This window comes from Lepisma saccharinum, chromosome 19 (genome assembly GCF_977018435.1).
Source record: "Lepisma saccharinum chromosome 19, izLepSacc3.1, whole genome shotgun sequence".
NCBI lineage: Eukaryota > Metazoa > Arthropoda > Insecta > Zygentoma > Lepismatidae > Lepisma > Lepisma saccharinum.
In genome coordinates this window covers 61,080,433-61,099,314 of record NC_139247.1, presented here as the reverse complement: position 1 = coordinate 61,099,314, position 18,882 = coordinate 61,080,433, and the positions used below count along the sequence as shown (strand labels likewise).

General features: G+C 36.4%; 1 protein-coding gene across 4 annotated transcripts in view; it reads right to left on the bottom strand.

Moving 5' to 3' along the window:
• Positions 1–1,415: 1,415 nt before the first annotated feature.
• Iru (E3 ubiquitin-protein ligase Iruka) overlaps positions 1,416–18,882 on the bottom strand; it is a 63,956-nt gene continuing 46,489 nt past the window's right edge. The window contains exons 9-10 of one of the 4 annotated variants that reach the window (XM_083140922.1): positions 15,633–15,682; positions 2,396–2,531 (exon numbers count right to left, since the gene is read on the bottom strand). In XM_083140922.1, coding sequence (XP_082997048.1) covers positions 15,643–15,682 — 40 coding nt within the window. In that variant the 3' untranslated portion in view covers positions 2,396–2,531; positions 15,633–15,642. Of the gene's footprint in view, positions 2,532–15,380; positions 15,683–18,882 lie in introns of those variants that run through there. The other 3 variants (XM_083140921.1, XM_083140920.1, XM_083140923.1) reach the window with 3 other exon arrangements.

Sequence of the window (18,882 nt, the reverse complement as noted above, 5' to 3'; positions counted from 1 at the left end):
TTTTTTGTTTATTTTGCTTTTTTCATTTTTAGTGCCTATTTTCCACATTATAAATGCCTTTTTGCCTGCCTATTTTAACGAAAATAAATGCCTGAACTTCCAGGCTCTAATTATTACTGTCAAGAACACTAATGTTTAAGACTGAGAAACTTGGACTCTCCTAATATGTTTCAGTATATGTTATACAGTGTGTTTTAAAAGTCCTCCAGATAATAAACCTATTACTTTAAAAGTTATAGGTTTTTAGAATCCTGCAGGACTTTTGATTGATTGATTTGATTTATTTTACTTTGTTGTGCCACTTTTGGCTAATTTGCGAAGATGGGGATGAGTGATGATATGATGAAACTGATGAATGGACACTCACAAACATCCATGACCAGGCCAGGATTCAAACCCGGGACCCCTGGCATCATAGTACGATGTGCTCACCACTGCGCCACGGGAGCCACCTGCAGGACTTTTGAAAGAACTCTATAATGTGTGCATTATTTGCTTCAGGCCCCACACCTACCTAAGGCCATGCTTGATTGGCAATATTATACCTAGTTCTCAAATTTATTATTACAATACTCGCAAATTAAATTATTTATCATCAGTTGTAAAGATCGAATTGAAGATTAGGCACACACAGGAGATGTACTAAAAGGTAACGGTAAAGTGCTCCCTGTGCTTAGCACCACACCATGAAGGCATAGGAACGCCCCACACTTTCTTGATCCGGTCATGAGGGGGGGTGATGTGATCAGCATCACGCCCCTGACCAACCATGCTAAAGGTCCTGGGTTCGATCTCCGGCCGGTTCAAATCCGGGAACTTTTCTAACAGGAAATGTACTATGTAGAAATTTGAGCGAAAAATGCAGGCTTGAGCAGAACTTGAACCCAGAGGTCTGGCATACCGTGCCATTGCTCTATCACTGAGGTACAGAGCCAACCTGCCCTCGCCAGAGATAGCAGAGACGCTTCCACACAGGTAAAACAGAGGCAGGGAATAATCATGCTAGGCCAGGCCAGCTCAGTGGTAGAGTAATGGCACGGGATGCCCGAGACCAGAGTTCAAGTCCTGGTCGAGCCTGCATTTTTCACTGAAATTTCTATGTAAAAACAACCATGTGTTGAGCCTCATCATCTTTTGATCAATGAATTCTGGGCTCGATTTCTGGTGGGGCACATACTACTGTAAATGCCCCTTTAAACGTAGGACCAGTGCAAATTGAAACACGGACGTGCGTGGGTTTTAATTACCAATAGCAGAAGTGTTACTTATCTATATTTAATAAAGAAGTTTTAGTAACTATTGTAGCAGTAGCAAAAATAAAATTTTAAAATGATGTACCCTAGTAATCTGGTAATGTTATTTTTTTTTAGGTACACTCTATTGTGCAGTGCTCCAAATATGTTAACAAATTCAAGTGCATCAAAGAATAGTTAGGGGGAATAGGACAAATATGTGAATAATTGTCAGGAAGGCATCATTACATTATTATAAATGATTGGATAAGTCTATTTATTTTCTTACAATTACATTTGAGGTGCCTGTTGGGGGGAGGAGGAAGGGGTTTAACAGATATGCATTTAAAAAAATTGCTATACAGTTGCAATAATTATAGTGTAGCTATCTGCTTTCTTTATAATTTTACAAAATTATGTCATCTTTCGAGCATGAGAAATTCACAGTATGATATTTTCAACAAGAAATAGCAATATATTATTTAGGAAAAAAATAATCACATGCCCTCATAAGCAAAATGTACATAATGTGACATGAACTTAACAAGACAAAAATTCCGAGCACATTGGAATCCAACGGTGATATTAAAACACTTGATAAAAAACAAAACGAAACATAGTGAATGTCATGAATCCAATCATACAATCCTCACACATGTGCATTGCTTCTATTTCATGATGCAGTCTGTTACTCAAGGAAAGAAAGTAATGCTATTCGAAAAAGTACTTTCATTGTCTCGACTCCATGCTGAACTAGAATAGAAGCAAAAAAAAATTACTACTTACATATTCCATACACTTTTTATGTCGTTTCACAATTAATCCATTGTCTGTAATGATCCATGATGCAAACACAGTGCTTTGTTATCTAGTTCAAATGAATTTCTTGGAGGAAAGACAATCAATTGTATTAAATATTTCGTTCACACTGAATACTTTTATAACCTGTGGTAAGCTATTACAAGCTGTACCACATATTACTAGAGAAAGTATATACACACAATGGCCAGTGCACTCTTCAGCAGAATTTATATACCCATTCGAATTATGAATTATCACGCACATAATGCTGAGCATTCCAGTAGAATTCCTTACGGAACCCCGTTTTTTTTCACATTATATACTTATTTAAAGAATTAAATAACATGTTTTCTCTAATCAAACTCAAAGTCCATATTATTGTAGTTTGGCGGCCAATGAGAATTTGTGCTGTGACTACTACTGCTGCCAGAACTAGATGATGATGAAGATGATGATGAGGAAGAAGTAGTGCTTGTATTTGAAGAAGCACTTGAAGCTCTGTAAAACAATAAAAAATACCATATTAATACAGGTCTTAAACATGAGTAAATTATTTATTCAAGTATCAGTTAAAGGCAGGAGTATGGGGACATACAGGGAGGTAATATTACTCCAAAAATTAAACAATTTTATTCCATGCTAATTAATTTAATCAATTTCCAATTATAATATTGTGAGCAGGAACTGTGTATGTCAGGGCTTATGTAACCTATTTGTACTCATGTTACAATTGCTACTTAAAACTCGGTGCTTTTCTCAATCTGCATTGCATTACTACATTATTTTGGTACCACAATTGCAAGGAGAAATGGGTTTAGTGATTAAATAATTATTCTAAGTTAAAATTATGAATGAATATTTTAAAGCAAAGTTTTGATAGATTGATATGGTATAGTTCCAATTAAAAACTAAAATATTTTGAACAAATTTAAAATGTTTCAATTTGCAAGTGTTGGCATTGTACTACCTCTACAAATTAATTGTGACAATTAGAAAGAATGATGATTACATGAAATTTGGTGATAAAGAGAGGGATAAGGCTAGGATTTGAACTCTGAATCTGTCTAAAATGATTTTACATTTTTGTAGTGCAAAATGCATATTTTAAGGGTTATATAATCTTGCCTTTAAAAAAATGCCTCCCCCTTCACTTTGGCTTTACTAATCCAAGCGTGCTTGCTGTCCTGGCATACATCAAGCAATTTCGTGGTTTGTCAGTTGAAATTTCCCATTACAATGACAAAAACTTGGGGGGGAATTTTTGAATTCAGTATACAAGTGTTGAAGGAAGGGTGGACTTGTGTCGATGTGCAAATATGTTCCATACATCAGGAAAAGTCATTAATTTCTGCATCGTAAGTCTTATGAGTAATTTCCATGATGCAAAGCATTACAAGATACATGTTAGTTAACTTAAAACACACTACTTATACCCACCTTAGAAACAAATAATAACAAAATTATAAAAACTATGAACTACTCTAAACCTGTAGGGATGGTCGAAGAGGACCTGATTTATCAGCTGATAATATCCTACCCATAGCAATGGACAGTAACTTGTGTCCACACGTCAACGTCTCCTTATAAAGAAATTGCAGACTGGTTAAAATTACTGACCATTTTCTTTATATATTGATTTCCCTTTCTTGGATGATACCGAGACAGTATTGATTAATTGATGGTAGTTGACTAAAAACTTTATGAATATTCCATAGCGTTCAAAAGGTCTACGTACATAGGATTTGGATACGTAGAATAGGACTTGCAAAAGTTTACAACAATTCGCACAGCATTACTTTCTACTTACTTTTAGTATTGTATTTCCTGTTATCTTGATACATAAATGAATGGACAGTTTCAAATAACTTCATGAAGTTACTGATGGATGAATGGAAACCTTTGTATATCTCATTACTAGTTCATAAATTTTCAGAAAATTGGTTTATACTTCTTCCAAATGCATACTACTAATGTATGTATCAGTATCACATTAATTACGAATACCTACTTTTCTTTCCAATTGTCTTCTAGCTCAATCTTCACAGATATTTTTTTAACTTCACTTGTGATATAACTTTATTACCTTATGAAGCACGCCCTTATCAACAATAATTAATAGATAACAAAAAAAAATTCAATTCAATCTATTTGCAAATGAAGCAAACACAAATTATTTCCTAACTGCGATATTGGCTTTATTAACTCGGTGCACTTATCAAAAACCTCATGGGTAAAGCCAAACAGCACATTTAAAATGTAATTTTAGTGTGTTACATTTGGAGATAAGTTCAAGTTCCAGTGCAGAAAATTAAGTCTACTTTTATGTGCAAATTTGATAATTTGAGACTGGATCTACAGTTTACAGTAGGATCCAAAGCACTATGTGCCTCCGCCAGGTATCAAAACTTGCAAGGTGACAGTTTTATCACTACCCCATTGAGGAGATGTAGTTAGCAACACATTTTTCCATATCTTAATACTAACAAAATTTTGGTAACTCTATAAAGAGAGCATAAACATCATGCATAAGGTGCGAAATATTACCAACATTATACGTGAGGATCTATTAGTTTCCCTTTTGTCTCGGATTTGATTGGCTAATTGGGCCTGCCACACACTACAACTGGATGGTGGTGTATACCAATTGTGTGCCCTCTTGTGTACTTATTTTTATATGGAAGAGGGCTACACTTTCCTCATTCCAAGACTGTTTATTTTGTCTTTCCCTTATTTTGCAGCTGCCCCTCATAGATGAGGTTTCATTAACCACCACCTGTGACCTGTCTAGTTGCCGAGGCTCACCCTGGACCCAAGTCAGTCTGAAATCAGTGGGGGATAACTAAATATTTCAGCATTTCTTGTAGTTAATGGATGACTACAAATCCTAATGATATAATGCATATATTAAATAACTAATACTTTCAAGTAGTGAAGTATCTATACTAAATGACATCTCTCCATACTCGGTACTTAAGTTGCCATGGCACAACAGCCCTTTGAGGGTCAAGACCTACTAAGCAGATTTTCATTGGGTGGTGTGGTTAGCATATCACCCCATCGCTGCTGTTTCTCTGACTTTCTTGACCAGTACTTCATATTGCATAGTTTTCATAAGATCATTTTATTTAAAAAGAAAAGTTATCTAACTATACTATTGTGGCGGAAGTAAAGTCCTTGTAGTAGATCTTTTAGTTTTTGACACAAGTCATGGTCACACAGACTCATGTTCAGACTATAAGGTGGTGTTCCAACACTTCCCAACCCCACAGCTCAAGCAGCTGCCCCACTGTATTTGCAACATGGCACCTTTGGGTTGTGATGCAGCACTCAGAAGTGTCGGTTTCCATCAAATAGCTGGGTGAGGGTGATTCTCCAGAACATTACTGTAATATTCATTGTTCATGGTAACTACCTTCAGCATTGTGTGAACCAAGGAGAATCTCGTAGTCATAGCCTTATGTCGATGACTGCTTGTCGGAACTTTTGCAGTTTTGACAAATCAGTATCACTGAACCACTGTGGAATATGGAAGTCCCTCATCATCACAAGCTTGCACAAGCCCTCTGTTTTTTCATGAGAATATTCAATAAAGGTAGTCAGCACAGTGCTGCCAGCACATGTCAATCTGTGGAACTTTTGACCCATTATCTGATTTGACGATTCGTTATTTCTACCCGTAGCAAACAGTGGACATATTGCTGAGTAATCACTTTTTTAAAATTCTCCTCATATTTATAAAGCAGTGTTGGGTTGAACTTCTTACTTGTAATTTTGATCCTTCTCGTTCCTGCACTATATGGGTGCATATTCTTTCATTGTGCAACTTTTTTGTTTCTTTCTTTCTTTTTTGCATGACCTCATAATGTAGGTTATCTTTCCTTCACCTTTTAAATATTTGATATCTTCTCAGTCCCTTTTGCCAAGCCACCAAGTTTGTCAATGAAAAAATTCCTTCAACCATGGGAATTATTTTTTGACCATGTATATGTTACATGATTTGACAAAAATCATCAGTCATGACAAACAGGTTTTCAGTGTAAATCCTTAAAACCACAAGGTGGGTGGGTACATCAGACTCTTTCTCTCATATTTTCGATTAAGAGACTTAGAGAAATGTATCAAGTTTTTTGGTTCTTTGTGCCAACTATGTTCATGTTATTGACCTTCGTCACCGAGTCTCAACAATGTTCTTATTTTCATTTGTTAGTAATAGTGCTCAATCTTCGCCCTTTCCTTTACCTCACGATGCAAGTGCAGTACAGCTGGAGAGTGCAGCGAGAGCGTTCTTACGTGAAGTATGGCAGCGTGAAGACACGCATGGGGGAAATTGGGCGTCAACTACATTCACAAAACTCGAGTGTGAAGACGATCGAAATGGAAACCCACTAACTGGATTGTCGAGGAACAGAGTAAGGAACAATTGTCGATTACTGTGCTATGTATGCATTTGCGAATGAACTCTTATGTTGTGCTACAAATACTAGACGTGGATTTTCGTATCTTGTCTTTTTTGAGGGGAATAAGGGAGTACAAATTGCAAATAGATTTGACCTTTTCATGTTAAGACAGTTAGTCAGGTCGTTGTACAAGTGGCATTAGTTACTACACAATTATCGGGAACCTGTCCACGAAGAAGAATGCATTACGAAAAGCGTACATGTGGTTTTTGACTGTTTGCTGAGTTTGACGAGGTACTAGGTTCTGTGCACATTCGATGCAATTTCGCCGGACGAATTGGACACTCGACGAGGAGACCAGTTGCTGTGAAATCAAGTAATACTTCAAGTCAACATCTGTAACCGTAAGGGAAGAGGTTACGAGGATTGATGACCAGTCTTGGTGTTCCAATTAGATGAGGCCTGTTGTTCCAAGTCGCCAAGCTAAAAGGATGGTGCCAGTGGCGGTGTCGAGAATGGTAGAAGCCTAGGTCAGGACAAAGGACCACATTCAATTTAACATGACGTGCAGTTCGCTAAAAGAGGACCAAGGTATATACAGTGAGTTTGATTAACTTGTTCTGTCGAAGATTAAAGTGAACGTGAAATGTTAAAAAGGTACTAAAGTGGTACGAACGTAACATTGAGTTCACGTATAAACTGAGATTTTTGAGTATTTCGTGACTCCTTGACAATTGTCCCAATAGTCAGAGGCGAAGATATAGTACAAGCAATGCAAGCACTGCTTGCATAATTCGAATATCATTTAATGTACTTAATGTTCTAACCGTATTTAGTTTCCATCGCACTCGATTTCGCGAAAAAATGCGGCCGCAAACTCCCCCAGCAGCTCTGTAGCAAGCACCAGCCTCAATGCTTGCAGCCGTTCTGCGGGAAAATAAGGCCTCCGAAGGAGTCACATGGCGAAGCGTGAAATTCAGGTGGAACCTGTCCACAAAGCTTCTACAAAAAGCTGTGCTTTCCGAGCTTGCGTGATTCCCGAAAATAGCAGAGTTCAACCGAAAGCAGAAGGATTCATCTATGGGTACGTTGCCCGCAAAAACTAGTAACGAATATTTGTCTTCATGAACACGTAAACAAGATCGCAAATATAATAATAATTGTTAGTCATAAAATAACTAAAAGAAGTTATTATCACTGTTCTAAATTCCATATATATCATATTATATTACAAATTATTTTAGATTTCGCGAAATGTAAAACTCGTAAAAAAAGTTGACATTGGGAGTTGGGGCAGTGGAATTTCTGCACCCCCGTGAAGAGTTTTCTCAGGGAGGGAGGTAAGATTGGACGGACCTTGGTCCTGCACCCTGCTTCCTGGTCGGTCCAGCTCAAATTACGCCAGAAGTGTTGACCGCTACCAGTGTTTGCAACTGCCAAATTATTTACGCAGTAATTCAAGTGAGCTCTTTCACAAATTTTACAATCAATAAATTGACTGCTCTTGAATAAAACTTGGGGTGAAAATAAAGCTATCTGAGAAAGAACTATCTACTGATATTTGTACATGGCATAGAAGTAAATCGTATACATTCTGCATATTATGAGCACAAGAATATGTTTTAATGATTGATTGATTGATTTGTTGTTTTAAGTCCACTTTATGCACAGTAAGGCTAATCGGGACTGGACCTACAGTTTAAAATGGGATCTGAAACACTTGTGCCACCACCGGGTATCGAACCCGGAACCCCTTGATTACAAGGCGACGACACTACCACTGCGCCATCGGGGAGGCCCGAATATGTTTTAAGTTCTATTATTATGACGCAAGTGGTGTTCCCAGGGTCTTTTTACGGTCCCCATTTTGTCATCTTTTCCTTCCTTTGACGTTTTTTCTTAGATATACTGGGCCAAAAGGGGGTTACGTCTACCATCCACCCCCCCCCCTTCGCCCCGGGCACGCCATTGAATGACACTTTATTACTTAAATATTAATGTACATACTCGTTCTGCTGAAATGATTCTGATTCCTCCGCGTAATTTTTATCTCCAAACTGATATATCTTTCCTTTGTGACGGATAAAATTAAGGAAATAGGTTGGTATCACTTTCTGTTGTTTCAGAGATTTTCAAAGTGATCTTGTGTGGATGCTTGCATTTGCAGTTGTGGAAAGCACGTGGGATAGTGTGAGTGTTTGTTGCTTCGTGTTTTGTGCTGTGAATTTATCGGAATGAACGCGTATTTAGGAACGGTTGATGTGAAGTGCGGGTGTATTATTGAGCAATTGAAAATTGCTTCGTTTAGCTCGAGAGAGATAAGTGTTAAAATGAAAATCGTGGAAGGGGGTCGACCAACACCAAGAGTTTGAAATTTATTGTGGTGAGTACATCGTCTATGCATGTGTTTCTTTGCTTTGAAATGAATTTTTTATTGTTTGTGTTTAACTTTTTATTTAGTGTTTAAGTTACTCCAATGCGGTTTTTAGGGTGCCCAAAAATACTAAATTACATCATGCAGCGTAAAATAAACAAATGATTCCCATTTTTTTTATCTAAATCGGTTTGGTCACCGTTTGACCATATTAAATAATAATGAACAAATAAAGGTACTAATAAGTAAGTAAGGAATTCCGTCTCCCTTTAGTCGTATGCGGAAAGTTCGCATATGCAAAACGTTTAATATCATATGAATAACGTTACCTGATTTTTTTAAAAAAGTAAATGTGACGTTTGCGGATCACACATGGTTTATTTTTAGTACAGTCACTTTATTACGATATTTTGACAAATCCAGCAACTGGGTAAATGAGGCTATAAACCTTGAATCTTTCCCCTCGGCATGTCGTTGTACTACATGTTTTGTTGTACTGAAACATTGCTTGCCTCCTTCGTAAGACTATGCTTCGCTACTGCCAATAGTAAAAGGTAGACATGCAGATTGGAAGGTACTTGATCAATCATTTTCTTAAAAATCCTTGACACTGTTAAATTTAGGGTTGCCAAGAAGTTCACTCCTCCTCACATCCCTCAAAAAATGCAACATAATATTTTACAGGGTGTTTAAGAGCATCAGAGCCCAAAATGAGTAATAATTATTTTGTATAATGGAGAAACTGGTCAAATTAGTGTTAGGTTTTGAGTGTAAGCTTTAAATTCTCAAATGATACTACAGCAGTAAATTCGATTGGAATGTTGATTTTGCAGATTAAGAATTGTTGTAAATGTTTAAATGAATTAATGACTAGAATTAGTCGCCCTGTAAATTATGAATGTTGAAGGTTGAATTAGTATTAGTAATGCTGGACGTTCACTTGAATGTGCTTAATGAATGTATTATTGTTGTTCTCAATATCCAAAACTACGTTGCGCGGACTATTGAAATAAAACAAACAATTAAATTCAAATTGTACCATTCGTTACCCTTCATAAACATTTCTTGTAGTAGTAGATTAGAATATCTACTGATCTTTACGAGGTTTTGAGGGTGAATGATTGTCTGCTAAAATGCAGTAGTTTAACAGTGGCACAAATTGGTGTGAGGTAGATTGAACGCTGTCGCAAGATAGTATGTGGGGTACGACATATCTTTGGAGAATGCACGTTAACAACGTTTATTGTGAATACTTACTATTAGATGCGCCCATGGAAGGATCGTCTTGATTTAACATTATTTGGATTAATCACATGTATTTGCTTAATCAAAGGTTCCCGGTAAAGAGACTGAAGCGATACGTCAAAAAATGTGTCGAACGCTTCAACACTGTATACAACTTTTGTGATTGACTGGTTAGTGGCATATTATTTCGATTCATTCCCTCTGGGTCACCTTCCACTTGGCCATATTACTTATTGCCCACCATTCACATTATAGACCCCATGATATAAACAGCACTTCTAATCTGAATAGCACTGCGGAACAGGACAAGGCAGTCGTTAGAGTTGGCAGCAGTAGCATTCTTCTCATTTTGGCAATAATCACTTTGTATCAGCAGCTACGGTAATAGTTTTAAACTCGTGCATTGCTTCTAGATGTGATTGTTGACAATGTTGTGTTTCTTTGTGCACAATGGCAAGGAACAATATGTCTTTAGAACACATTCAGCTACTACACAAATATTAAATCGTGTTAGTGATGATGATACTGATTTGGGGGAAATCAGTGCTGAAGATGAAAAATTTTATACCAGTGAGAGTGAAGTTGATCATGAGTGTGTGGTCTACTCAGAGGAGATTGATCGTGAGATTATTGAACAACAAAATACACAGTCATCAAACAGTACTGTTTACCTAAGTACAGATGAAGAATGGAAAAAATACATTTCCTCCGTTTACTAGAACAAAGACTTTCAACATTATAAAATCAAAACTGAACAAAGTTGTTTTACCTTTGTTGAAAGTAGTTGATAGGTAACACGACTCTTTTCAACTGTATTTTGGTAATGACATGCTTCAGAAAATTGATCAGCATACAATACATACTGGCCGCAGTGGCTCAGTCGGTAACGCGTCTGACTACCATGCTAAAGGTCCCGGGTTCGATCCCCGGCCGGTTCATCCGGGAACTTTTCTAACGATGGAAGCGGCCCCGGCGCCCACCCAGCGTCGAATAACATGGGTACCTGGGGGAAACCCTGGGGGGTAAAGGCAGTCAGGGGCGTGATGCTGATCACATCACCCCCACTCACGACCGGATCAAGAAAGTGTGGGTCGTTACCCCCACACCCCCTATACGCCTTCATGGCGTGGTGCTAAGCACAGGGGAGCACTTTACCTTTTTACAAATGAAGTGTCTGCAAGGGTATTTTCAACCCAAATTGGGAAAACTCTAACCCAAATATAAGTTTTTGAGATAACTGTGCCACAATTTGATGCTTCCACATCTCCAGCAAAGGGGTACAGGTTGGACTTGCAAAGAATACCCAACTGCCCCAAGAAAGGTTTTTCTGCCGATCTGAAGTAAAGACAGGCGGTAAATTCTTCAAGTAAGCAAGGAGCTGTGAAAAAAAAATGTTTCCTGTGCCCATCAAAAGGACCAAGAAAACAGTTTTTTTTTATCTGTGAAAAATGCAACAGAAATGTGTGTACTGAATATTCTACTGAAAACTCATTTGTGTTCACTGCGAGTAGAAGTTTGCCTTGAAGTAAAACTTGTGTAAAATATAATGGTGTAAGAATATATTTCCTTTTGAATCAAAAATTAAGAGAAAAGTACAATAATTTTCAACCATGTAAGAAAAATATATAATGTAAAATGCAATAGCATTACAAAATCTTATAAGTGAAGTATGTAACACAAATATCTTATAATAATACCTGTACAATTGAAAAACAAATGCAATTGAATGCTATATAAGCAGTAAGTTAATTATTAATTTCTTTTCATAAAATATAGTTAGTTCATCCTGAAAGAAATTATTTCTTCCCTCTTCAACTGAAATTTTAAACCCCAAGGTTGAGTTATAAATCTGTATGGAATACAATGTACGTAGTATCGTATAGATTACATTATGACAGAAGAATGTTTAAATTGCCACTAAAATTACTTAAAACAACAGTTTTATGTTATAGAAATATTCATATTTTATGTTTAGGCACAATTTTCTGAAGTTACAATCGAATGTTACATTAATAAAGAAAAATTTGATCTCTAAACTATAGAAAGAGAATAGGGGTCCAGTAGACCCATCTTGGTTGATTGTGTGTGCAAAAAAGCTTGAGGTTTTAAGTGTTAAGGCTTGGCTGGACCTTTCCAATGCCAACCAAGTTGTTTTAGACATTTCCGCTCCTTTTGATGAAAAAAAAACACTATGATATTCCAAATTCTGAACAATTACATCTGCTTAGAATTCTTCTAGAGCATTCATGTTGTCTTGATATTTGAAATAGTTTAAAAGGTTTATGGAGTTTCAAAACTATTGTGAATATTTAGACAACAGCTGAAGCAAACCAATCACATGAAGATTCCTGCTCTAGGATTTCTAAGGAGAAGATAACTTCAACACTGGCTTCACCCAAAAGTATAGCCAAGCCTTAAGCAATAAATTAAGTTGTAAAATTAAAGTTGAGTGAATAAAGTCTCTTTGATGATTAAGTACAAAAATTCATTCATTCATGCTCAACTCATGTTGAATAGAAATTAAAACATTTGATTCTATTATGGAAATCTTCTGTTAAGACTTTGTTTCAAAAAATTCATGCAGAAGTTCCCAAATCAGGCTAGCAATTTTCAAAAATTCAAAGGCAACACTTTGTCACAGTATTCTTGGCATAAACTCTTTTAGCTTGAAACTACCAAGGAGTGCTGAAAAGTAATGCCTTCTATTTTTTGTTATGGTGTAAACGTATTTTGGATTTCGCGCAACCATGCATTGTACTTATTAAACTTTCCCGCTTCTCCATTGCACGTTCCAAATTTCTATCGCCAGGGGATGCTGAACTATAGCGAGGAAAATAGCAGCATGTAACCATACTATGTCGGTGCACCTGAAGCAGCGTGTGGTGTTCAAGTTTCTAACCTCAGAAAATGTGCTCTCAATTGACATTCATCAGAGAATCAAGGCTTTTTATGGGGAGAAATGTGTAGACGTCAGTACTGTACGATGTTGGGCTGTTCATGCTCGTAATGAAAAATTCAGCCAAGGAACTCTCAATGTGGGTGACAAAGAACGGAGTGGAAGGCCATGTACTGCAACTGATGAAGGTCATCGGAATTGTGTCGATGAACTCTAATTAGAGAGAACCGTTGCATAACCCAAGCAGAGCTTGCATCAAGTGTGGCATATCAAGGTGCAAGAGCAGGCGATAATTGAAGATCTGGGATACCGAAAACTTTGTGCATCATGGGTGCCTCAGAAGCTCACACCTGACATGAAACAAAGAGACTAGACATTAGGCAACAGTTGCTGCAGCATTACGAACTTGAAGGTGATGCATTCTTAAACAATACTGTCACAGGCGATGAAAGTTTGGTACACCATTTTGGCGATTATATGGAAAAGGAATTGTCTAGATTGGATAATAAGTTCTAGAAAGTTACCTGCATTTCTATTATTCAAATAAATTCAACTGTATTCCAATTAAAAAATTGGAGGCATTACTTTTCAGCACACCCTCGTAATATGGTTTAGTAGGGTTGTAACGAAACTGATTTCTGATGTAAGAATACTGGCTGAAAATGGGATCTTGAAATCAGTGCAATTCCAATATTCATTTTCTTGATTTCCAAATTTTGATCACCGGGAGCAATAAACTCTCTAACAAATGTGGTTTTGAAACTGTTTTCTTGTAATGATTTCAATTCTCATAAATTTATTACTTTTCATAAATATGTGGAAACTGTTTCCTTACCAGTCACTGTGTTTTGGTTTAATTATCCTGTATATCAGCAACGGAAATCAGTTCAAATTCAAATTAAATCAAATTAATAATAATAATAACAAAATAATGACCCTTGGCTCTACAGCCCTGGAAGGGCCTTGGCATATCTCCTGACTGCCAGTCTCCCTCCCACAATCCTACCTGATCTTCAACCAGTAATGGGGTGACGTGGGGGCAGCACGTTGAACCCTCAGCTGTTATAGAAGATATCCCAGACCAAATTACGCTACTCACTCGTAGCTCCCCAATTTCCTCACGATGGTGAGTTGCCACCGGTCCTATACACAGGCCGAAAACCCAGAGATTGAACCCAAGCAGACACGAAACCATGTTGTCCTGCAGTAGGAATCCAAAGCACAGCACCTTAGACTGCATGGCCACGGAGGACAAATAAATTAAATTGGTAAAAATTATCACTAAATTTGTCACTGCAATTTATCGACAGATACACAACAAATTAATTTGTCTCTTAACTACTCACAGCTTTCTGTGAATGGTGACAAGATGGTTGGCAAAAATCAATAGGCAAATAAGGTATTTTATCGCAAATTTGGTGAACAAATTAATATAATGGATTAAAAATATCTATAAAATGCAGAAATTACCTCCAGGCAGTCACTACAATCATAAAAGGTGGGCCACAACATTGAACAACAGATCTATATCAAATATTCATGACTTTTTATTCTATAATGATGTAACATTCAAACTTGTAGAGCCAATTTATTATACAGTGAAACATAAGTAATTCTATGGGTTTGAGGACTTGTTAACAAAAGTAAGTATATGAAACAAATTTCATGTACTACAGCATGGTAAAAATAATGCAATTACATATTTATGTAACAATTTTCTTCAAATTTCAAAAAAATATAAAAAGATACATTGACCAAAAACCAAAATAATGACTATCAATAGGAATATATGGAAATAAATTATTGTTGAGTGCTGAGACAGGCTCCTAATGAATGACACTGTTCACAGATGAAAGGACAGAAATGCCAACTGTGTAATCCCAATCACTCTAAATATTCCCAGTTCGGGGAGAATAAAAAATGGTTCCATTTGTATAACTCTGTCTCTTAATTCAAGTTCAAGCAAGTGAACAGCAGATTTCAAAAATAATTTTGAAATCAATAAACAATTAAAAAAGTTATATTGTATATCTACCAGAGTACATATTTTACTTATTGATAATTATAAAGTCTCCTTTAATCATCCTGTCCAGACATTTTCCCTAAAGATTTCAGGTTAAACTTGAAACACACACTAAAACATACACTGAAAAGCATTTGATAACTACAACTGCGTGAAAGAAAACTGTAAACTCTTTGGCTCTTTTTGTTTCAAATCGTGATGCATTACTAGAGCAGTATGTTGTTTTTAGACGTCAAACTTTTCCCCTTAGAAATAACAATAATAATGTCTGTCTACATCTGTTGATATATATATATATTGCTCAATCAAAGCATATTGACAACACTTATAACTTTTATTCTTAGCTATTCTTCGCTTGGCCTAATATAGACAAGCAAACAAAAATTCAACAAAAGAGCACATAAAACAAGGCTGTTCAGTATGAATTTATTACCATAATAACCAAAATTATTTCATTAATACAAGTTGTATTTGAAGTTATAAATTTAGCAAAAGCAATTTTTAAATCTTCCGCAGTATTACAAAGTCTATTGTCAGTGCCATATCAACAATGCACTCAGGAGAAAAGCAGCAGTCAACCAAAAAGTAAAATAAAATTAATGCCACATATAATCTGTGAGTGCACAGATTTTTTGCTGCAGGATTTTAATGTTCTGATATTTACCTGGGCTGAACTACATAAATTGCTGTCCATTCATGGGCTGATCAATCAACCTATCAATCAAGAGCACATTGAACTGTGTAAATGAATGGCAATCTATTTTTGTAACACAAAATAAAGAGAAACTAAGGACCACGACTTTACTAACTACTGTTTTCGGCAACTATATTTATCATTACTTTAGGCCTAACCATGAAAATCTTGCTTTCCTTACTTTCTCCTTATATAAATTCACTATGAAACAACTATATAACTAACATGTTATACTCAAATTAGCAGACATGTTTTACATGAGGGGTATTCAGAAAGTTGAGGGGTATTCAGAAAGTAAGTTCTGTTTGGCTCTTATTAAGAAAGTACAAGGACACACATATTTCTCACAAATTTATTATGGTCAGAGCATTTAACCAAAATTACTTCTCAACAGAGCTACTACAATTGTTAAGGCATTTTTCAGACTGAAACACAGTTGGAGAACTCTGACACCATGTTGCAAGTCACAGTTTCATTGAGTCTGCACACTATAAATTGGCAAGTAGCAAAACCTATTACAGAACCATACTACAAAATATCGGTGGCAATATTACACAGTAAGCCTTATCAAATTTTGGTAAACTGTAAGAAGATGTCAGAAAACATGAAACGTCAATACAAACATTATCATCAACCCTACGACCCAAAGCAAGCACACAAACACCACAGTCACACAATCGATCTACTGGTGTACTGTAATGGTATTTATGACTTGCCTGTGCATAAAGATAAATGCACATACTCAACAAAATATGCATGGCATGAACAGAACCTTGTACTTGCACAAAATAATCAAATAGCCAATTTCTATGAAAAGGGTCTCCAAAAGCCTGTATCCCAAATTGACTAGCACCTTGACATTGGTGGTATCTGTACTGAGCAGTAGTTTATAGTATAAGGATTTTGTTTACATAAATTTGTGACACACACGCGGTTCCTTTTTTTAATAGCCTACAAGAGCTAACTTTCTGATTAGTCCTCATACTAGACAAAATAATGAAATTGTAACTTCTAAAAATTAGTTTTTTTCAAATTGGGGGGGGGGGAAGGGGACGAAAAAGGACATAAAAAAGTAGTTCATTTCACTTGGGGGAATATTGGGTCAGCTAGTATGCAACAATACTAACAAGAGCAGGGACAGAAACTAAAAATTGTTCAGGTGCCTTTTCCCAGGAGCCAGCTATTTTCTTTCTTTTCCCAAATATATACGTGCAAAGAAAGCCAAAGCTACACATTTTGAAATGTGACCTTAAAACATTAATTTATTCATTGGATTAAAAAGTAATTAATTCTTGCGCTGGAGTGGCCTTCCTAAAGAAGGTTCAATTCAACTGGTAACAGCGTGAGCCTAATATATGCCCGACTCTACTATATCACTACAGATTTTAAAATTCGGCTAGCAACAGTGCAAAAATTTATAATGGCATGCTTGTTATTCTGATATAATGATCCACGTGACACAGAAAATATACACAAACATTAAAAATTCAGGCTCCAGTTGAAAATTTTCAGGTGCATGGTGATCGGGCACCCTGTATTCTACCTTTGAATAAGAGCATGTATTCCAAAACTACTTTCTCAGAGTATTTTCTTTGATAAAACAAACATTTAGTGCTACAGTTCTTTTTGGTTTATACTTCTCAGAGGGGTGAAACATCAGGGTGTCTACTATTTTGTGAAAATGAAATTCCCCGACTTTTCCAGGTTTTCCAGACCAAGAACAAATATTTTCCAGACCGTCATTAGGGCAATTAATGTACATGAACATGTATGTACAGTAGCAGCGATTAGGGGAGTGTGTGTTTCACCAGTATGATCTCTTAACGTTATCCCTTATCTACCAAGAAAACATTAACTGTCCTTGCCCCAAACACAAACACAAAGTTTTGGCAACCAGTCAAAGGTGATATATATGTAAGAAAATCAGAGCACTTAGATGAAAATTCACACTTAGTCAAACTCAAGTTTATAACCGTAAACTGTATTACATCAGATTATTCTTTTCACCACAAAGCATACTTTATCCTCTTGTACCTGTATATTTATGGGAATTTACCAATATACTAGCAAGTTTTCACTATCACATTATGTGAAATTATTGATGGCCTCCCTTCACCCCTTATAGCCATCCAATCCACCCATACATTATAAAATAATTGTTTTACCAATTTTTTGGAGTTAATTTATATCCATAACAATTCAGTAGTCACAAGAAAAATAATGTGTGTTTATAAACTGAATGTAATTTTGTAAAATAGTTTTCTTCCTTTAAAATAAATGCAAAAGAACACATTACTCGAAAAGACACACTTACACTATTTTCTTCTTTAATGCTTTCATCTTTTCATCTAATTCTTGGATTTCCTTTGCTGATCTCTCAAGGATTTTAGCTTTCTTTGTACTCAGTTCTTTCAGTTCTGATATACTTCTTTTCCTCTCTTCTAAATGAGTCTTCTGAGTTTTTGTTGTATCATGCTTCCTTTTCAGTGCTTCCTTCCACTTTCCATTTGCATTCCTTGCTGCATGGATTAAAGATTTCGTTATAGGGATTTTTTCAACCCTCCATAACTTACAATTGCATCATGTATACATCGTTGGACAATAAGTGAGTCCTCATCAAGATTATCCACAAGACATCGGTTATTTACAGAGAAACTGTGCTCAACAGAAGCATTTCCATGTGAAAGCATTGAAATCTTCAGGACAAACAGTATAAAGGAAATAGGAATTGTAGCTTTCCTGGTGACGGGATTCGAACAAGTGTTCTCGTAGGACACACATCCGGGAAGTTAAGCAGAATTCTAGCCACACACGGGGTGAAGACCATTCACAAGCTGCCACTGAAAACCAAGGCCCTACTCCGTTCAGTCAAAGATGACCTGGAACTCCGTATTCCAGGAGTATACCGAATACCCTGCGAGTGTGGAACACCAGTGTGCCAGATGGTACGCACCATTGAGCAGCGGTGGAATGAACATCAATGCAATATCCGATTACACTGGTCTGCAAAAAAAATTATAATTTTCGAGCCCTGACACCATTCCTACTGATTCTTATGTAAAATGACCTCCTGAATCCGAATATAACCCCTGTTTTCCCCCACCTATTTTTATCACTTTTCGATAATTTGGAAGGATGAATAGGATTATTTTAGCCTTTACATTTCTTCTGAGGGGCCAGAGAAGTGAAAAGTTCTAAAACATGAACATTTGTAGCAAGG